The sequence below is a fragment of the Rhopalosiphum padi genome, chromosome 1, assembly GCF_020882245.1.
Source record: "Rhopalosiphum padi isolate XX-2018 chromosome 1, ASM2088224v1, whole genome shotgun sequence".
NCBI lineage: Eukaryota > Metazoa > Arthropoda > Insecta > Hemiptera > Aphididae > Rhopalosiphum > Rhopalosiphum padi.
The window spans coordinates 31,441,730-31,465,280 of record NC_083597.1 but is presented as its reverse complement, the minus strand read 5'-3'; the positions used below and the strand labels follow the sequence as shown (position 1 = coordinate 31,465,280).

General features: G+C 25.9%; 1 protein-coding gene across 1 annotated transcript; it reads left to right on the top strand.

The window, feature by feature from the left end:
- The first annotated feature begins 4,094 nt into the window (after window positions 1–4,094).
- Window positions 4,095–22,260, top strand: LOC132918579 (E3 SUMO-protein ligase RanBP2-like). The gene is made up of 23 exons (XM_060979890.1): window positions 4,095–4,504; window positions 5,481–5,706; window positions 5,778–5,951; window positions 6,008–6,180; window positions 6,256–6,398; window positions 6,464–6,596; window positions 6,674–6,952; window positions 8,433–8,553; window positions 8,623–8,859; window positions 11,509–11,623; window positions 11,713–11,875; window positions 12,128–12,276; window positions 12,336–12,486; window positions 12,956–13,172; window positions 14,015–14,148; window positions 15,007–18,037; window positions 18,618–18,686; window positions 19,575–19,732; window positions 19,793–19,843; window positions 20,634–21,150; window positions 21,220–21,399; window positions 21,468–21,595; window positions 21,700–22,260. Exons 1-23 carry the CDS (start codon window positions 4,409–4,411, stop codon window positions 21,913–21,915), a joined length of 6,861 nt encoding a protein of 2,286 aa, XP_060835873.1. The 5' UTR covers window positions 4,095–4,408; the 3' UTR covers window positions 21,916–22,260.
- Window positions 22,261–23,551: the final 1,291 nt, after the last annotated feature.

Here is a 23,551-nt window from a genome sequence, read left to right as displayed (position 1 = left end):
TATGTGGTCTTATAATTAAATTTCAAAACATCCAGGAAAATGTATTCGTGGTGGGATACAAATAACTAATAGAAAAATAGGGCATAGCCGCATAGGCCTTTTAAACTATCTTTTCAATTACATAATATGTTATAAACCATTTAACCAATTTATACTGATAAAGTGATAATAATTGTATACAAATAATAAATTATAATACATAGGTACTTATAACTTATAACTTTACTATTACCTATTATATTACTTACAATGTTTATATTAGATTGAATTATCGTATATGAACAACAATATTAGTGAATAGTGATACAAACTCAAGCTGCAGTATACGTTATTGGCTATCATTTCTATTTATATAAATACTGTTTCCAGGGTTGCCACCCGTCCCGTATTTCACGGGACAGTCCTGTTTTTGTTTGATTTGTCCCGCGTCCTGGCTTAATGGGTATCGGGACGCAATATGTCCCGTATTTGAGTATTTCTTAAAATTATACAAAAATATGATATTTAAAATCTATTTTTACCAAATCAATTAATTTAATTTATTTACAAACTATTTGTCTCTCATACTCTCATTAAAAATATATAGTCATTTCTCTTCGTCTGTATCTAGAAGAGAAAATTTAAAAAGTTTTTTTGAATTCGCTCAAGTTGATTGGGAAGAACTGGTAAAACATGTACCAACTAGGTGGTTATCTCTTGGTCCAGCAATTGACAAAATTTTAAAATTTTATCCAGCTTTAATATCATATTTTATATCGATAGGAGATGAATGTCCCAAAGTTCTTCAAAAATTACTATCAATAAATGCAGATACTGATACAGAGAAAGACAATTATCTTTATAATAAAACCTATATATATTTAACTTTTTGTGCAAATGTGGTTCAAATTTTTCAACAAACTAGTAAACGGTTACAAAACATGAACACTTCTGCTACAGAATTGTATGAAATTATGGATTATTTAAGAACTAACTTCACAGAAAGATTGGAACAACAATTTTTTGGAGCTCATTTCATTTCATGCAGACAACATTTAAAAGCAAACAAATATGAAAAATATAAGACAATCTTTGGGCAGTTTTATATAAATATTAATACATATTTATCTAAGTGGTTTAACTTCTCTGATGACAATATTTTTAAAGTGATTGAATGCTTACAATTAAACAATGAAATTTCCTTCAACGATTTAGTGAAAGTTGTTAAGACATTACAAATAGAAAATATTTCTTTAGATGGTCTTTTTAATGAGTATTGCATAATAAAACCTATTTTAAATAATATTTATAGTAGTACACAAAATGTGTACTCTAAGTGGACTAAAATATTTTCAAGTGGCACAAAAGAAAATTTTAAAAATATATTTCTATTAGTTTCATATGTGTTAAGCATTCCACCTTCAAACGCTTATGTTGAAAGAGTTTTTTCAATTATGAACCAAAAGTAGTCAAAAGAAAGGAACCGGTGCAAAGTAGAACTTATCAAGTCAGAACTTCAAATAACTCTAAACTTTGAAGAAAACTGTTCAGATTTTATTGAAAAAATAAAGCTTGACGAAGACTTACTTAAAGCAGTATCAAGTAACCAAAAATATTCTTTTAAAAATAAATAAAAAACTTTAAGTACAATACTATAGCTACTTTTTCATATTATTCTTAATTTTTTACACAATTATCTAACAATTGTATTTAGTTTGTATAATGTATAAGTACTGTAAGTATTATAATCCAAATGAGAGATTTATTATTATTTTATTGTTAATATTTAAAAATACATCAGTTAATTTTTTTATTTTAGGCTTACTTGATTTTGTATTTCATAAATATTTGCAAACATAATAAAATAATGAGCCATAATTACTATACAAATTGACAATATTTTATTTTATTGGCATGTATATAAATCAAACTTAATATTTTTAACAAAAAATATGTGTCCCGTAATTTTGTCACTGAAAGGTGGTAACCCTGACTGTTTCTTTGAACAAAAAAATATAATAAATTATTATCATATTATTTTTTTATATTTTATGGATTTTAAATAGACCCAAAACTATTAAAACAATATAAAAATCATAATAAGTTACTTATACAACCAAACTGCCCGGCCCGAGTCCACCCCATAATTCAATTTTTCAACCGACCCATCGCGTTATATCCAATTATAAATTATATGTTTATATGGACCGTTCCTGGACCAGTTACTAGGCCATTTGTCATAAGCTGTACCCACAGATATATAAACACATATATATATATATAAGTATATATAAATCAATTTATGGTTGTATCTAACTAATAGTTTTTTTTTATTACCTATTACTATGTATATATTGAGTACATGAAATAATGATTAATAATTTGGTTTTATTATATTCTCAAATAAAATATCAAATAAATATATTATATTTATCAAATTATAAATTTTTTATATGTAAATATGTAATATTCATAGAATAGGCGAATAGAGTATAGACAAGTAAAGTTGCGAGCCATGCATACGAGTTGATGGTGTCTGACGTGGTGATTGGTGGGTCAATCCAAGAACGTCCAAATAGAGCTTAAAAATAAATATGAGACAATATCGAAATTATCTCATTTTGCCATAGGAATGGTGTAAAAGGGGAATCGAAAACAAGTATGGTCATAATATCATTCCGCTATGAGTCATGAGGCTATGAGAGTCTGAGACGTGTCTCATGGTTCGTGACGTTCGTGTTTGTAATGTTTTATTTTATTTTTAAGTATCTCAGTTAACAGCACGATTTAAGATAGTACTATCTCAAATCATGGTTTACAGTTATCGATCGCTGCGAACTAGTAATCGTAGTTGGTTTTAATCTTAGATCATGTATATGATCTACGGTTTTAATTTACGGTTTGGTTATTTCTGGTGTGATATTGTCCAAAATCTAAATAATGTAGTAATTATACCTGGTTTATATATTTTTATTCATTATCTCACTAATCTATAGACTCACATTCGTTTTCGTATCTGTTGTAAGCTTGTAATACATATTAATACATATTATAATCTACTCTCTTTGGATTTAACTATTTCCAAGTAAACTAGACGTTCGGAAATTCCAAAATATACGGTTTTTCTTAGGATTTATAATTAGTTTTTTTTATTTTTTGCATTATATAATCTTCTACTGACTATTGATGTTGTCCAGCCGAATTCTACAAATCCTTAGTTTCTAAAATATAAATAGCTTTTTTGAGTACTTCTAGATGAGAGTTTTCGGGTAAATGTTAATTTATTATTTGTATAATATTAATTCTTATATTAATTATTATAGGTTTATCGTATGTTGCGAGTTTGTAATATTTGTATGGTTCTGTACTTCTGTAAGACACTAAGACCGTAATAATAATATTACATCATTTATATCAGCCCGTTGAACACATTATAAATTGTAATTTCACTAGGTATCAGAAATAAAACAAGATCTACATAATTTTGACATTCTTTTTCCCTAGTAGAATATTAACAGTTGTCAGTTGATAATAGCTAAACATATTACAAATATATAAATGTTGTATTGTTTTTAAATGTTATCGTTTGAAGACGTTTACATGTGCTATTTACATTAGGTAATCGAACAATGCAATTATTTTTTATTTTTAATGATTACGAGTTCATGTTTTCAATTTCCATTTGTGTCAGTTACAACAAATAATATGATACATGAATAAAAGTAGAAGAATAATATGACTGGGATTTAAATAGTTCTAAGTGACCAAGTCCCATTCCTCCCCAAGAATACTATGTATATAACAGCATATAACATAACTTTCTACACGGATATAGCAGCTAAAAAATAAATGCCATGATAATAATAATAGTATAATGGTGCGCTCTAACTTAAGCCTGTTAGAACGTTTCGAAGTTTCGCAGTTTCGCGTTGTTGCATGCTTACTGTTTAGAGTATATTATAATTATATGCATGACACGTTTAGCGTCCCGAGGTCGCATTATCAGAAAAATAATTAAAAACGACTTTGGCTACACTGCCGTAGCCAAGTCGATAGTCACGACCGGCCACACTGAAATCTGGATGTGACAACCAATCACGGGCAAAAACCGTTTCACAGCAACACGGCCGCGGCGTACGCGCGATTGTGAAAAGCGTTTTTAGCGGCTTTACGCTGATCGTGTCATGTGCTCATTTAATACGATTTATAGCCATCTATACCTTTTCATTGTCTCGTCCTTTGTTTACGAAACGTAACATTTGAAATAACGTTCAGTGACAGTCAACGTAGTCGTCCACAAATATTATCAGTGATTTATTTCGTATTTGGTCCTGACCTTTTTCCCCAGCTGTATTATCTACAGTTGTTGCTGCAGTCCGTTTTCGTTTTTATATTTGTTAACTGTGTTGGAGGTGGTCCGAAAAGAAAAATGATAGGCGTTGGGAACGCCGTGTTGTACCGGTCGAAAAAAGACATCGATCGCCATGTGCAGGAACAGTTCGATAAACTCAACAATGAACATGAGGTTTGTAGTTGGTTGGGTGTTCACTTGAACTTTGTAAAGCTGTGCGGGTCGAAGCGCTTTATTCACTGTCCCAGGCAATAGTTGACAGTGATTTGCGGTTTTTGACTTTGTTCATCATTTTTTTTTTTGATTCACCCACCTATAATTTTTGTTCAAATTCAAATGATGATGTCAAACGGTTTCATAAAACGAATCAATGGGTTATAACTTATATCAATAAATGAGTTGATGATATTTTTAATCTTTTATTATGTTATATTATTATGATTATTATTTAAAGAATTTAATTTTATCTCTTATCTGTGATTGTGTGATTTATTCATTTATATGTATATCCTTACATTTATCTGTATAATTGCTTAATTATTATGGTTGAAAATTACCTGCATTCCAACCATTTTAATCAATCTTGACTTAATATTTTGTAAATTAACCATAATATGCAACAATAATTTTCCAACCTAAGGGTTAGTTTAATTACTTAGTATTTCATTTAACTAAAGCCTATACTTAAACATACCAAATTAACTTTGTAATATAAAGAAATATTTAAACTATAAGTCCATTGGTATAAAAAACATGTTTGTATTGTTTAATTGATTCATACTTAAATATAATTTTTCAATTAGCAAATTTATAAAGTAAATTTTTAAGGTCAATAGTTTCAATTAATTTCTTTGATTATTTTAAAGTTTTTATTAAATGTGAATAATAAATTAATTGTAACTAGTTAAGTATATAGTTCTTTAATTTGGATTTCAATTTATTTTTTATTTTTAACACTTGCAACTTGTTCATCATTTGGAAATTTTATTTTTGTTGTCAATATTTTAGTATTGAGATCATTTATTTTTTCATTTAATAATTGATTATTCCAGATTGGCTGGAGTATAGTTTATCTATAAATAATTTATAATGTATTATTTAAAAAAATAAATACCTATTAAGATTTTTTAATTGATTTTTTAAATTTCAGAAAAATCTCAAAGGATTAGCTATTGCTCGTATGTATTACAAAGTATCTGAATTTGAGTTAGCCAAGCAATATGTTATTACTTTTTTGAGTGTGAATGAGAATTCACCAGAAGGACGTCGTTTACTTGGTCATTGTTATGACAAACTTGGTAATAAAGAAAAAGCAGTTATAGAATATCAAAAATCTTTAGCTTCAACCCCTAACCAACCAGAACTACTATTATTATGTTAGTAAAATATTAAAATATACATTTTATTTAAACATTTAAATATTTACTAAACAAATACATTTTTTTAGGTTGTGAGCTTATGATTGATCCTTCTGTTAAGTTAAATGAAGTTCAAGCTGAAAAAATATGTAAGCAAACAGAAAATTTATATCCTTATCATCCTACTGTTTATAAACTAAAGGAACGATTATTGACATCAAATGGAAATTGTGATCCTTCTAAAGTAGAAAATTTGCTTAATGGTAAGAATATATAAATATCATTGAATTTAATAATTCTAACTATATATATTTTTCAGCTGAAATATCTGTTAGGCCTGACGACATAAATCTTAGAATTAAACAGTTGAAATTATTTGAAAGTTCCGGACGTTTGTCTGAAGCATTTTCATATGCAATTAACATAGAAAAAACTTGCAAGTTTCAAAAAGATAATATTGAATGGTATGAGACTGTTTCTCAGATATGTGAAGTATGTATTTATATTTTATATAATATAAATATTAATATAGGTATTCAAAATATGTGTTTGAAATTTTATTAATAGGCACATGGTACTTCAAATGCAGTAAATTGGGAATTCTATTCACGGGTATTGCCTTTATATGAACATACTGCTTCTTTATTTGTTAGTGAATCAAAAACAAGCAAACAAAAAACTGTATCGGAATGCTATAAAGTTCTTTTTAGGTATATACATATATTTATATAGTTATTATTTATTTTAAAATTAAAAAAATACATTTTTATTCTAGACTTGACCAAGCTCTATATAAAGCTATACAATTATCATCTCCACAGACAGAGTTTTACCGAAGTCTCATACAACATATATCTAATCAGTTTTATTTTCACTTAGCTAGTGTAATTATGAAATTCACCAAAAATGTAATATAATTTAACCATTAATATTCAACTATTTGTGTACTTAAATTATGTCATTATTTATAATTTTGTCTATTCAGGAAAATTCAACATCTTGGTACAAAAGTAATCAATTGGCTGCACCATTATTTTTAATGTCTTTAGCTCCTCCAATTGACAAACAAGCATTTGAAAGTATAACAAATAAAGAATTTAGTATGGAACAAAAATCAAATGTAGCGTTATGGGAATTAGAAGGTACTAGAAGGATAATAGAGAGTGGCTTTGTATTACGTGCTATGATGGCAAAAGAGGATGAACATTTTATTGATAATGTTAAGTTATTATGTGTCAATGATTGGAAAACAACAAACTATAAGGTATGTTTTTAATTTAATTTGTACAAGGTGCATCACAGTTTATAATAAGTTATTTTTGTTAAATTTATGTGTATAGTATTTATTGTATATATGTATATTTTATTTCCATTTATCAATTATCTAAACAACTTTTGTCTAATTTTTAATTTTTTGGCCAATATCAATTGACCAATTTTTTTTAAAATTTAAAAACTGGTTGGTAAAACCTCATATTGCATTGTCAGCTTAGATACAAGTTTTCACTACTATCAAAAGTTTGTCTTTTATATGTTGTCATATTTTATTTAAACATGAAATTGTTCTAACTTATTTCAAAACAGATATCTATCTATACTCTAATCGTAATTTGCTAAAGTCACTAAAGACCTTGACCATTGTAGTAAAGAAGTTGTATATTAGCTATTTCACGATAAGATTTTTTTTTGTTTTGAATAATATTTTTGTTATTTATTAGGCACGGGTAGTGTTTACATAGTTATTGTTCAAAATATACCTATCAATCATAATAACCACATTTTAGACTGTTCAATACCTCATATTTTATCTTTCATTAAGGGGGCGCTACACCAGCATTTGTTTTCTCTGTCTATCTCCCACGTAATATAGGAACAAGGATACTCCGTATTTCCACGATTACGACTGGTTCAATTTTAGGCAAAAGTACCTATAATATATTTTATAAAGAAGACCTGAAGACTTGTGAATTGACCTGATATATATTTAATATTTACAATTTTGAATAAATTATTAATGGTTAAAAATATTCTAATTTATTTTAAATTAAAACATACTTATATTTATAATATAAATGTATCAATGCATAGGAAATACTCTTTATAAAATAATATATAATAGGTGCTTTTGCCCTAAACTAAACTAGACAGTCATAATCGTGGAAATACAGAGTATCTTTATTTCTATATTATGTGGGAGATAGACAAAGCAAACAAATGCTGGTGTAGTGGCCCTTTTAAAAAAGAAAATTTGGAATTCAAAACTATACATTTGTCCGACAGTTAATAATTTATTAGACATTTATTATAATTATTGAAAAAATTGTCATAAAAATAATTTAATAAGTATTTTTTAATTTTACTATTCACTAACAATAATGTACCTATTTAAAAAGAATTCAATATATAATATAATAAAATAGATAATACCTAGATTGGAATAAATTTACATCCTAGTATTTACAAATATTCAAAAATCAATTTCATTTTTAATGATTTTTATTAAATATGATTAACTGGTTTATTGTTCTAAGCAATAATGTAACTTAATGTGTGTGGTGGTATTGAACAGTTTGATTTTAGGAAAACTGCGGATTTTTTTTTTGGAAATATGTATTTATGACAACCACTAATTTACATTACCGGGGTTATGTGTATTTTATTTACTTTTTATATTCTACCCATAACATATATATTATATATTATATAATATCTTATTTTATTTTACAAATTGTTTTCTATTATAGAAAATATTTAATGATCCAGAATATGCTAAAGGAATACCAACATCACTATTTATTCATTATTCTCCAGAAAAATTAGTCTATAATATTCCAGAACTAATACAATATGCTGTTCCTAAACATAGTAAGTACATACTTAATATTGTCAATAAATAATATTTGAAATTAAATGACTTATATTTTTTATTTTAAGTGTTGTCATTTGAGATGAGTCGTCCAGGTTCATTACATCATTTAGTTTGGTATGGAATTCAACTATTAGAAAGTGAAAACAAAGGATGTGGAATAAGGTTAACTAAGAACACAGTGTTTCCAGTTGGGTTTGGATGTAAAAGTTTTAATGAATTGCCTTTGGCTACTAATTCATTTGCATCTGCCAATATTGAGTCGATTTGCCAAATAGATATGAATACATTTTTATATGCTACAGGTATTTATAATTTAATTTATGTTTGGGATGAGTGACCTAAATCTTCTTATTTAATAGATTATTCAATTTGAATTGAAACTTTTTTTGTAATAAATTAATACTTTTATTTGGTTCTTTATTATTTAATATTAAATACTTTTTGTATGCCTAATAATTAGATCTCAATAGTCTTCTATATAATTCTGCGTAACATTAAAAACAAAAATAGCCTAGAGACTTAAGCATAGTGGCATCAACTCAAATGTTGTATTAAGACTTAATTCATGCCATACAAAACATCAATTTACAATGATTAAGTATTATAATAAAACTGTCAAGCTTGTTGTTTTAGATTCTGAGTAGAGTGATTTATAACTATGTACTTTTTAGTCATCTTTTGAGAAAGTATATATGATTTGATTTTCAAATTGCAAGTGTTTTCTGGTAGCAAATTGGATCTAATAAGTGCATTGAAATGTCAAAAGTTTTAAAAAAATTGTATTGGGGAAAAAAGACATACAATTTTACACAAATCCAATTTATAAATTATTTTGTTGTTAGAAATTCATAAAAACAAATTTTTTATACCTAAGATTTGAACATTTAATACAAAAAAAATTAAATATTTAATCTGCATACATTTTGCAACCAATATATTTAACAAAAAAATTCTATCGTAAAGCCAAATTAATTTTGATGACATTGGATATTCACTAGTAAATTAATTATTTCTCCACAAAAAATTTGTTGTATTTCAAAAAAAAAATAAATAAATAAACAAATTATAGTAGATACTTAAAATTTTCACCAAATGTTTATATTATCATTTTCATTATGTGATTATTTGTTCAATTTTTTTTATTAATTATGAGATAATTATAGGTGTGACAAATTATATTTTTTTTTTTAGTTTTTTTTTTCTACAAATGATAATAAACAATTATTTGATTGATTTAAATTTTGGAACAATTAATATAAGATCTCATATATTATAGAGTTTTGAAATTGAATACAAGATTATTCGCATGTAGTTCATATTGAAACAATGTAATCTAAATACATAGGTATATATAAACAATTTTTTTTTATAGACATTTTAAGTTCATTTTTGGATAAAATAAAATATTTAAACAAGAAATAACAATGTTAATATTTTGTTATAATTTAATACCATTTGTAGAAATTTAAAACTATTAGGTTTATTAAATTATTATACATATTACTATATACAATGAAATTTTTGATTTATTTGAGGATATTATCTATCTATAGGTACCTATTAATATATTTTTCTTTGTTATTGTATTTACAAGATTTGTAAGATGTTATTACATTTGGAATTATATAAGTTGATATAATATGATATAAATATAAATTGTTATGATATTAAATATTAATAACATAAACACATTATTTAAAAAAAAATGTATGTCAACCTACTACTGTAATACTAAAAGTAAAATAAATGACTATAAGCTAGATATAAAAAATAAAAACATGAAATAAACTTGGTGATATAGGTTAACAGACAGTTTCTGCTCAGAATTGTTTTTCGTGTATAATGTGTCATTAAATTCAAATTTAATGTGCTCACGATAGTGACCCACTCTGGAAAAAAAATCATTGACTGAGTTATAACATCCCTAGACTTCAATATTACTCACAATCACATATCATATATGTTTTAATAAAATAAAATATAACATTGATACATTATGTTACAATACATATTTTAAAAATTAAATTTTATCATATATAAATATTTGAATGATCGTAATGTCAAATTATCTAAATAATAATAATAATGAATTAAATAATTATAGTAGTTGATAAATGTATTTTACTAGACTTTCATATTACTCAAAATCACATGAAAATTATTGAATAAATATTTATTAAACCACAGAACAATATAGAAGCGACACTCAACCAGCTGGTCGGTTTACTGTATCCCTACGATATGAAGTATTGGACTCGAAAAGTTAAAACCGCATCCGTAATCTGATTAGAAGTTGGTAATGTGTATCCCTATTTGTTACGATATTATAAAACCAGAAACAAATTATTTATTATGTTTATTATTATTATACTACTATTTATTATGTATTTTATTAAATCTTAGTAAAATGAATAAGTGCTACTGTAATATTGTTATTTGACACTGGTTTATTGTTAAATAAATAAATAAAAAAATTATAACAAAATATATTTCTCTGTGATAATATTTATTAACTGATAATGTATGTCACCCCCGCTGGAGACCGTGTTCAAGGCCAGAGACACCCGATTTGGTCAATATCAGACAGTGTATATAGCCTGATTAAACGCTAATGACAAAATTATAATTAATAAAATAAAACATAATATTTATAAAAACTTACACAATTGATAACATTTGAAGTTTTTATATCATATATAATATTGTTAAAATATTAGGAAACGTAATATTTATTTTAGGTTGGGTTTTTTTTTCCGATTACCACTTAATGTACAATAGAGTAACCTACTTGCTAACTTTTTTTGTTGGTTGAATTTCAAGTAGTTTTTTTATTTTTTCTTTAGCTTCTACAATATAGATATATATATAGAGATTGTATAGTGGATAACAAAAATAGTTAATTTATTGAGTAAGTTATTAATCATTTTTTCTATATTAATTTTTTGTTTTAGTTTTAAGCGTTGCTTCATTCTTGGATAACCAATCACAAAGAACTGATCCCAAAGCACCACAGACATTCCCATCTAATATAACTGATCAGTTAACAACATCAGAACAAGAGAATTGGTAAAATAGATTCCATTACTCTTTTCCTTAATGAGTTATTGTTGTTTAACAAGAATTTAAAAAGAATATACATATCTTATAATTTTTAGGTGGAAATCAATGTACAAAATTTATTCTAAAAATGTTGATGTTAAACATGTTTCACAATTAAGAAAAGCTGCTATCCAAGGGTTAGAGTCTATTCGATTAATAGGAAATCATGGAATGGATGTACAATTAATGGTGTATTTGGCGAAGAACTTTGCTAGCCAGGTATTAAATTTTATAATTATTAAACAATTAAATTCATCATCAAGTTAATGTTATTCAAAATCATTAATTTCTCCAAATTAACTAATGTGAATACAGTAAAAACAAATTTTAAATGTGCTTACAGTTTCAAAACAACTCAATTTTAAATGTTTTTGTATAAGTTATTGTTTTATGATTATTGATCAATGATAACTAATATCGTAGTCAAATATTTAGCCATTATTTTAGTGCTTGCAAATTTGGGTTTTTTAGGCTAACAAAATAGTGGATAACTTCCTTTTAAAAGAGGGACTGGAAAAAAGAGCTGTTCTCTTTTGGGGAATGGCAATACAGCTACTTGAACGTATTACTGAACGTGGAATTGAACACAAGTCAAAAAATACATTATTTGAATTCTACAGGTAGCATGTTATTTTTTTTTTGTGTGAATTATTATGATTTATAATTTATTGATATTTAGAAAAAAATTGACTCAAGGAGAAGTGTTTGAGTTATTGGAGGAAGGTAAATTTTATTTAGCTTGCCAGTTAATGAATAATGAACAAAATGAAGAAGCCATAGAAGCATTTAAAAACATTAATTCACCATATGCATCATTTTATCAAGCAATGGTTAGTATAGTTAATATCTTCTAATAATGTGAATATTTGTTTTCAAATAAAAAAATTAAATTGATTTTCTGAACCAAATATACAATTAAATTTAAATACTTACATATCAAAAATTCTTGCCGTAATTTTTTTATGTTGGGAATTTTAAGTTGTATTTTAGTGAAATGTGAATTAATAGACAAATTTAAAAATTAAATAATTATGATATTTTTGATAAAAGTAATCTCAACAAACTTATTGTATATATTATGTATAGAAAAAAAAATTCCTTAGAAGTTAAAAATATAGGCTGACAAACTTTTGTCTGCAATTAGAATTTTTTTGTATGCAATGATTTATGATTGAAGTTGAATTAATTACATATATTATTAAATTCATGAGGTACCAATTGTTTTTACTTTTTATGTATTAAACTTATTTAGTATTTGAATTTAATACTTCTTTATTCTTTGGTAATAATATATTACAGATTTATAAAAAAATGATAAAACCACCTGCTATTGATACTTCTACGGATAATACATTAACAGAGGCAAATGATACATTGGTTGCAAAAGTCAAAGAATTGCTAAATATTACAAAAAATCGTTTAAAGAAAAAACCTCAACATCCCTTGCACTCACAGTTAAAAGAAGAGTTATTAGATTTAAAAGTAGACTTTGATATGAATGGGACCCTCAATAGTCGTAAGTATTAATTTATAATAATTTATTACATTTTAAAAACATGAAAGTGCATATGTCTAAAAATATATTAAGGATAAATTAATCTTATTTGTCATTAACCCGATTTAAAAATATGTATGTACAAGGCCAAATCTGGAAATTTATTTCAGGAGGGGTTTTAAGCTAAAATATTGTTTTCTAATTTTATTATAAATTTATAATATTGTATAGGTTATTTTACTACCACATAATATAACACAAAAAAAATTTGGGAGGGGAGGGTTTGTCCCCCAAGATACGGCCTTGTGTATGTTTATATTGTATATACTGTATTTTATATTAATTTTCATTAATGTATGTTACTTTACAAAATATATATTGGTTTGGTTTCATTAAAAACATATTTGTGGAGAATATTCTATTTTTTAATAAGCTTGGTTAATAAACATTTTAAATTAGTGTAGCTTACTTTTGAAACAATCCAAATAATAAACATAGCCAATACTTAAAGAATTTACTTTTAAACTTTCTAAGTGAATAATAAGCTTATATTTTGTACTTTTAAATTTCAAACTTAGTAGCAATACTATAATACAGAAAATAAGCAAGCATATGTATTTTTGTTTATTGCATTATTTATTATCTATCTAATAAATTATAATAATTTATATTGCTACAATAATTTCTCTCATCATTAAAATACAATTTAATTTAGTAATATAGTATTATGTTCAATAATAATATTTATATATGTATAATAATAATAATAAAATATTTATCCTTTTTATCTGAAATATTTTTATGGATCTGTACTAACTGATCATTTAGCCTGTCTTTAATTCTTATTTCTATTACTTTTAAAGAATCAAATTTAAACTTGTCTGGAGAGGATTATAGCGATACTGTTAATATATCAAGGAGACATTTGTACAATAAATTTGGAGATAGGTCATTTCTCAATGTAACCAGTACTCCTGTTAAATCACCCATCACTCCCGTGAGTATACATACTATTATATATTATATTAAAGTAAATTAAATACAATCAGTGGTGTATTTAGAATATCTTTAAGATAGGAAATATGACAAAACTGTTGATGTGCTATAAGTCCTAGTATTTTATTACCTATTGGCTATTGATAAAGTGATAAATTAAAAAAAACAACTTTAACCATATAAATATAAATTAAAGAGTTTTAAGTAGAATATATCTTCCCAATCCCTCCGTAAATACACCAATTGAATGATAATTAAGGTATCCGGTGAATTATAGATCACCAGTGAATTGGTTTCCGGGATAAGTGATCGTCTAACAAACCTTTTGTTTTTTTTATTACACTAGATATATTTCTGAGTTTTATGTTTTTTTATTTTAGAATATTAAAATGTTTAGTTGTCAAATAAAAATTACATTTGTTAATTGTTGATAATTACACATAAAATATGATAATAATGACAGTATATTAAATTTAAAAAATATAATTTGAATTTAAAGTTGAAGTTTAAAATTATAGGCTATTCCTTCTAAAAAGCTTATCAGAGTTATTGCTACAACACCAGTAAAATTATTTCATGTTATGTCATATAATGGGATATAATATTATTATATCTGTTAACCTGTTGTAAATTTGATTAACTGTTTGTTATTAATAAATAAATTAATAAGAGTATTTTAATTTTCTAAAATAATTACATTTAACTTTAAACTGTGTATATTAATTATGTGATTAGTATAATAAATAACAAAATATTTGTTCAACAATCGATTATCCTGGCAATTAATTTTATTTGTGACCAATTCACCGTCATCCGACAATTAAATACATTTATATAATCTTTTAATTTCACATTGTAGATTCGAAAAACAGTAGATGAAGAAACCGATGATAAATTATTAAGTGAATTAAAAGTTGCTGTACAATCACAGAATGTTCAATGCCAAACTTTAGGATTGCAGTATTATAATATGATAGAAACATTAAGATCAATGTCTGAAAAAGTTGATAAATTATTTGATCATTTTAACAATACAAAAGACTCAATATTTGATAAAATAAATGAGTTGTCTCATCATATTACCACAAATAATTCTATAACTACTACTACTAGTGATAAACCTGCAACAGATAGTAAATTAATTGAACGTATTGATAGACTTGAAGGAGTTTTGATAGAAAAACTTAATGCAATGAATGAAATAAAAACTAGACAGGATGATTTGTATGCTGTATATGCAGAAAATGAAGAGGAATTTGATAAAATTAATTATGATCAATCATCATGTATTCAAAATGCATTTGATGATCAAACTCAATTGGCTACAATAAGTTTTCCAACAACTCAATTACCATTTTCATCTACCTTACCATTTCAGCAGTTTGGTTTATTTAATGCAACTAGTCAATCAAATCAATTTCCATCGTATTCAATGGCTCCTAACCCAAATGTTAATATAACATCATCTGATACTTTACCAACTGGACCTCCAGTGTCCCAGCCTCCTCTTAGTGTAATTATACCAACACACCATATTCTTGGTGGTAGTTTAGTTACATCTGAAGCTCCGTCTTATCCTTTTAAATTCAATAGTCCACAGGTAAATAGTCAATCTCAGTCAGTCATATCTCACGGGGTACCTAGTATTCAGTCAATATCGTCTGTTACTGTACCAAGTACTGATAAATTTTCATTTCAATCTCCTTTATCAACATTTAAAGAAAGTTATGAAACATCATTAAATAAGTCTAGAAACTCTGCAACTGATGATAGTTATACTGAAGAACACGATCCTATACCCGAATTTCAACCAATCATACCATTGCCTGATAAAATTGAGGAAGTTACGGGTGAAGAAAATGATACAATATTATTTGAAAAACGTGCTAAATTGTATAAGTATATTGAAAAGGAATGGAAAGAAAAAGGTATTGGAATATTGAAAATATTGAGAAATAATGATACAAACAAAGTTAGATTAGTAATGAGACGAGAACAAGTACATAAGGTTTGTGCTAATCATTTCTTATATGACAATATGGAGTTAAAATCTAAAAGTGATAAAGCAGTTGTTTGGTCAGCTAATGATTTCTCTGATGCTGTTCAAGTACAAGTTGAAAATTTATGTGCGAGATTTAAAACAGTAGAAGACTGTAAAGAGTTTATAAGAGTCTTTAATGAAAACAAACAACCCTGTTCTCAAAATACTTCATTAGTGGATTCCAATGTTAAAGATGATTATAGTGAATCTGTGTTAGAAGTAAGTAAAGATTCAAATTTAACATTATCTTTGGAAAATGAAAAATCACTTAAACATGAATTAGGTGGTTTCACATTTAGTTCCCCACCTATTATTAATGAAATTGCTACACCAAAAGAACAAAATAAAACACCAGAAAAACCAAAAGGATTATTCTCTAATTTAAGTTTTTCAACACCTACTGGGGAAACAACAACACCAAGTTTTAAATCACTATTACAACCTTTAAACTCTGAAACTAAAACAGATAAAAATGATAAACAGTCTTTCTCATTTAATACATCAAAATCTGGAGTATTTTCTACAGAGACAACTCCTAAATCTACAGAAAAATCACTATTTTCATTAAATAATACTGAAGAAAAGTCTGCTATGTTTACTCCTAAACTAGATTTTACATCTGGGACATCTGCAACATCATACTTTAGTACACTAGCAAAAAATTCTCCAAATTTTGGTTTCACTAACTCTCCTGATTTTAAAGGTTTCCCAGGTGCTGGTAGCACTATTTTTAGTGTTAAAACAAATCCGTCCCCACATGCTATTATTAAATCAGAAGATGCCAATAATGATTCTTCAAGTCAACCAAATGAAGAATCTGAAGATTTTGTCCCAACTGCTGAATTTTCTCCAGTTATTCCTTTGCCTGATAAGGTAGATGTAGTTACTGGTGAGGAAGGACTTAAAATTGTATTTGATGATCGTGCAAAACTTCTCAGGTATGATTCAAATACCAAAGAATGGAAAGAGAAGGGAATTGGTCAAATGAAAATTTTACACAATCCTAAAGATGATTATTATCAGTTGTTGATGAGAAGAGAAATAATATTAAAAGTTTGCTGTAATCAAAGATTGACTGCTGATTTAGAATTGAAACCTGTGGCTTCATCTGAAAAAGCAATGTCATGGATTGGCCAAGACTTTTCGGAAGGAGAATGTAAAAAAGAATTGTTTGCTATTAGATTTAAAACTGTTGAGCAGCTCCATGCATTTAAAGATAAATTTAATGAAGTTAAGAGCAAACTACAAGAATTAAATGAAATTTCTAGCAGTGTTGAAGCTAAAGCAGTTAAAACACAATCTGATAATAAACCAGATGTCAGTAAACCATTACCCAATTTAAGCGATCTAGCTCAATTTAAACCCAAACCTGGCTCCTGGACTTGTGATGCATGTTATTTGTCAAATAATGCAAATACTGTAAAATGTGTTGCATGTAATACTGTAAAGCCGGGAGCAGTTGTTGACGACGAAACTACTAAAAGCCAATCATCTGGTTTTACATTTGGAAAAACATCGTTTTCATCCTCATTAAAATTTGGAGATGCTTTGAGTAATTCTCAGCCAGGTATTCCATTTGTTATGCCAACATTTGGTACATCATCAGCAGTGTCTTTTAGTTCATTGAGCACAAGTGATCACACAAATACATTTGGTGCTCCAATTAAAACTGCCGTTCACCAAAAACCTTTAACATGGCGAGAAGAAAGTGCCGGATTAGAAAAGTATGATTCTGATAAGAGTGCTGATGAAAGTATTGAAGGAACTGATGAAACTGACGAGGAGAGTGATGGATATGATAGACAAAAATCTACATTGGAAAATGGAAAAACACAATTCAGCTCAAATGGTAAGTTAAAAAAAAAACCATCAAATCTTACAAAAGTAAAATGGTTGGTTAATAGAAAAAAACAGTGTTAGAACCATTAAGTGGTGGTTTAAATTGGGCATGATTATTGTGCTAATCAATGTAACAGACAAGGAGATGGCTTTGCTGGTGGTTGAATAATGTGGGAGATTCAAATGAAATGTGTCTTAGTGGTAATTACAAAACGTAAGTGTTGTCAGTAAGTACGAATTGGTAAATGCTTGTTCTATTTACTGGCAAGTGCTGCAGGTTACATAATAGGGTCACTAGTGATGGAGATGGTGACTAGGTTGATGGTTAAGATATGTTATGAGAAAAGAAATTCAGATGTATGAGAGTCCTAAGACAATTAATGTAAAAAGAGTGAGGAATAGGATGACTAAAAGGCGGTTATTTTGATAATAGATTGAATAATGAGATAAAAATAGTCTGTTGTGAGTGTAAGAGAGGTTGGAGATCAAGTTCTTTTAGATCAAAGATGGCTGACATTAAATAATTGTAGAGTATAAGTATAAGACGAAAAAGAAAAATTATTAATAAAGCATTGTTTAATTTGTTACAGTTAAAATTGAAAAACCTTCATTTTCTATTGATAAATCTTCAGCTTCTTTAAAGTTATCTGACAATCAAGGTATATACTATGTTTTATAAAAATGCAAATACTTAATATTACTAATTTTAGCATTGAACTTTATTTAATTATACTTTAGTTACTTTGATATATTTTCTGTACGTGTATTATATTTAAAATAATGGCATAATATTTTAAACGATGCATTAATTTGACAATTCTTATTAGAAGATTAAGATAAATTATTTATTTATTAAATTATATTAACTCTGGATCCGAAATTGGTATAGAGGAGTTATTTTATTTACTTGTATAACATTTTATATAATTATAATTCTTGGAAATTCTTAAAAACTGCTGTTACAAGTACTACTGAAAATTAAATATTATCATGGCCGTTTGTATTATTTATTGACCAGTGGTTAAGCCGTTAAGGTATTTAAAATCATAAGATTGCTCTAGGAAGTCCATATAGAAAGATAAATGAAGACGCCTTACCTTATAAAACAAAAGTGGCTAACATTAATATATTTGTGAGCAAATGTGGATAAATATAACAATGCTAAAATTCAAAATGTTTATAAATACATTTTATATAATTTAATACATTTTTATAAATATATACCATACAAATTAAATTTTATAATAATATTAAGTAAATTCTGATTTTATAAACAAGATGCAAGCTGTATCTGACTGACAAGAGCCACACATTTTTCACCTCTATTTAACCATTCTATTTTAAACTCTAATAATTACTTCTTTAATTATTTTTATTTGTATACTATTAGGGCTTTTACAAATTATTATCTTTTCAATATTTACTATTTTTATTATTTATATATTACTATTAATAGTTATAAATGCTGTTTTGAACCAATACAGTTTAAATGTCATAAATCTAATGATTAAATAATTATAATAAGGTATTTAATCTTTATTTTATAGAGTCTGTTAAATTTGTTGATGTTAAATCACTTAAAGATGTGGTATCTCATACTGATCAAGAACTTGCTGAAGAATTGAAACTTCCATTGTCATTCTTCCTTTATAAGTCAAAAGATAAATGTAAAGGATGTGTAGGCTGTGAAGAAGATTCTGAAACTGTAAGTTTAAATATAATATTAAATTTTCCAATGATTATATATTTTATTAATTTATTTTAGAAGGAACAAGTAGATGATACAATTATTTCTTCAAAGACTGATAACGAAAAGGTAATTTTATTTTATCAATTTGACTGTATATATTTTTAATTTTTCCACATTTTTATATATCTCAATAAAATATATTTTTTACTTTACTAAGAAAAACAAATATTGGTAATGGTCAAGTAATCAACTTTCAAAATAATTTTTGGTTTAGAACTTGATTGTTAATTTTATAATATGTCAAATATTTAAAACTTTATTTTTAACATTAGGTATACAAATATTAAGAATTCATCTTAAAATTTAATCCTATACAATTTTTTTAGTAGTTTTCAAAAATATTCTACTCACTTTTCTGAAACAACTTTATGTAGGTTCTTTTCAAATAAGTTGTTGAAAACACTTACTTTCTTGGAGTTACAGTTCTGGCATTCTTCCTTCTGTTTTCAATCTAGCAGGAGAGAATGCCATTATTATTATTTCCATGTTTAAGAGTTTTTGATATTTTGCAAATGACCCTTTGTTTCTGAATCAAAAAAATATTTATTATTAGTATTATAATCGACAATTTTGTGAATGTATTCATGTCAATTATTTAGTTAGTCTTGAATATGTGTTTTATTGTCCTAAATTGGATTTATTTCATTTTGAATTATTAATAGATTTTCTTGGTCTGTTTTTTGATAATAAAAACATTATCAATCTTATAAAAGTAACTATGTTATTAGAATTACACTATAATATGTCTAGTTTTATATTTAATAATACAACTTGTATGTTGTGTATTGTATTATTACAAAATAATTATCATATTATTGTATTGTTTATATATGTTATACAATGTTATTTACTTTAGGAAATTGAAAGAGTGAAGGAACAAGATACAGTACCAGTTGGTATTTCGGAATTAAATATTACCCCAGTCACATCAACAAATAACATAACACAATCTTTTCCAACTACATCATTTCTTTTTGGGGATAAATCTACAACTAACATTTTTGATAAGAACACACCAAATGCTCCTATTTTTGGATCCAAACCAATTTTTGGAAGTTTCTCTTCAGATTCTACTAAAACAGATGATACTAAATCAACAAGCTTATTTGGCCTTCCCTCTACCATGAACACTTCATCGATATTTGGATCATTTTCTGCTTCTGGATCAGCAGAGTCGCCAAATACTACTCAAAGTTCATTGTTTTCTAAGACTGATGATATTAAATCTAAAAAAGAAGGTTTATTCAACTTTAGCCCTAAAACTGATAGTCCCTTTAAATTTGGAACAATTCCTAAGGATCCTAAATCAGTTTTTGGACAGAGTCTTTTTGGTGTTAAAGATAAAGCTGCTGTTGATGAAAGTGCTCCTAAAGGTATAAATTAATACAATTTAATAACTTGTTTTATATTTTAATAATAATAATTATTTTGTTCTATTATAGTTAATCCTTGGGCAGGTAACTTTAATCTTAACAAATCCACGGATGAGGAAAAAAATTGTGAAAAATCTGAAGAAAATGGGGAGGAAGAAGTTGATAATAGCCATGATCCTCATTTTGAACCCATTATACCACTTCCTGACGCTATTGAAGTATCAACGGGAGAAGAAAACGAGAAAATATGTAAGTATTGAGTAAAAAAAAAAAATATAAATATTCACTGCTAACCTAAAACGGTTTGTGTTATATAGTATTTTGTGAACGTTCCAAATTATTCCGCAAAGATGGAAGTGAATATAAAGAAAGAGGTATTGGTGAGATGAAAGTTTTATTTCATCCTGAAAGGAATACATACCGTTTCTTATTTAGAAGAGAAAAGGTAAAACTTGTTTGAAAAAATATAGTTATAAACATTTTATTTTTAAAGATTCAAGCACATAATAAATATTCAACATTATTACACGGTTTTAATTGTTTTTGTAGGTGTTTAAAGTTGTATGCAACCATTTGATATCATCGGATATAAAACTTATGCCCATGACATCTTCAAACAAGGCATTTTGTTGGCCATGTATGAACACAACTGAAGATAATCCTGAGCCACAAAAAGAGTTGCTTGCTGTACGTTTCAAGAATGAAGAAATAGCTAATAAATTTAAACAAGTGTTTGATGATTGTGTATCAAAGTTAAGTGCATAATATATTCTATTTTATGCTAATTATTTATTAGACTACCAAGGTTATAATTTGTTATAGTTTACATTATCAATACTTTATATTATATGAAAGACAGTTTTTTTTTTTTATCAAGTAAATTATTTGTATTTTCTTTCGTCAATACATTTATTACAGTCCAAAAGGATAAATATATTTGTAATCTGTTAATAATGATTCAAATTAACCATATTTTTTTTAAAACTATTACTCTGATTTTTTTTAATTTTAAAGTATACAAATTATGAATTATGTGTTATGTAACTATTTATTTATTTTTTGTTCATAGAAAAAGATAAATAAATAACAACTGTTGGTTCCTTTGAATAATTTGTATTGTTTTAACAGTTATCTATGTACATTGTACTCCCTTTACTTTATCTTATTATTTTTTTGTTCTCTCAATAATTAATTTATATAATATCATTATTATTATAGTATGTAATCACTATTTTGAAATTACCATTTCATTTAGATTGAATCTATATTTTTAAGAGAAACAATTTAGAAATAAAACACTTGTACAAAAAACTTTTAAATCATAATTAGAAAAAAAGTGATTCTCTTTCTCTAATGGATATTCTATTCATGATGTTCATTATTTTCTATCTAACGTTTTTGGAATTCCATACACAAATTATAAATAAGTTGAACAATGGTTTAACCATAATGTGTATTGTATAAATATGTTTAGAAACATACTTCACATTGTGATACATTTAAATTATGTAATGATGTGGTGGAAATACATACTTTTTATACCACTTCCAAGTTAAATATCATGTTAATGAGAAAAATATATTCCTTGTATATTTTTTTATAATAAACTTATTTTTACTTATGATATGAAGATGGATTTATAAAACGATTAACAGATAGTAGGTTTAATATAGGTATTTGACTCAAAAATGAATTGATCCAAGTCTTGTCTCTTTGTTATCTTTACTTGATCCAGTTTCTAAGGATTCAACTTTATATTATAAATTCACTTTAAAACTTAATTATATCTGAATTGAATATATACATAACATGTCAACTAGGTCAGATTTCTCAAATCCGTAAACTAAATTTCCTATTATTTTTAAAGGATTATACTTGAGTAAAAATTAATTGTTAATACACAATTTATGCTGTTATGATGTTAGGTTAGTTATCAGTTTCATTTTATTTTATGAACATTTTAGTCAAAATTGGAATATCTATCTATTGACTATTCTAAGTAGATCAAAATTATCAAAATATTTTTCAATTGTGTTTTATAAGTAAAAATCTTGACCTATGTATAATAAAATGGTGGGTCATTGAAATCAACTTTAAATGTTTGTTTTGCTCCATTATACTAACAAGTAACTAACAGTAAAATAAATTATTAATAGCAATATAAATATTACATAAAATATCCTGCTATCCTGGACTAACTGTCTCCGTTTAAAATTGTTTTTTAAATATTGTAATATATCATTTATATATTATATTTTTTTTATATACACATGATTTATAATGATATAATAGTGATCTAATCGATATACCCACTAATATAACGTATCAGCTCTTATCACTATTATTGTAATAATTTAACTATTGTAATTTGATTATTGTATTGAAATAATGATATTGATTT

Bases quoted from the DNA above. Each gene is read 5' to 3' on its own strand.
- LOC132918579 (XM_060979890.1), top strand. From the start codon at position 4,409: ATGATAGGCGTTGGGAACGCCGTGTTGTACCGGTCGAAAAAAGACATC. The intron at 19,844-20,633 runs GTAATTTTATTT...TATTTACTTTAG, and splicing joins CAAAGACTGATAACGAAAAG to GAAATTGAAAGAGTGAAGGA. The intron at 21,151-21,219 runs GTATAAATTAAT...GTTCTATTATAG, and splicing joins TGATGAAAGTGCTCCTAAAG to TTAATCCTTGGGCAGGTAAC.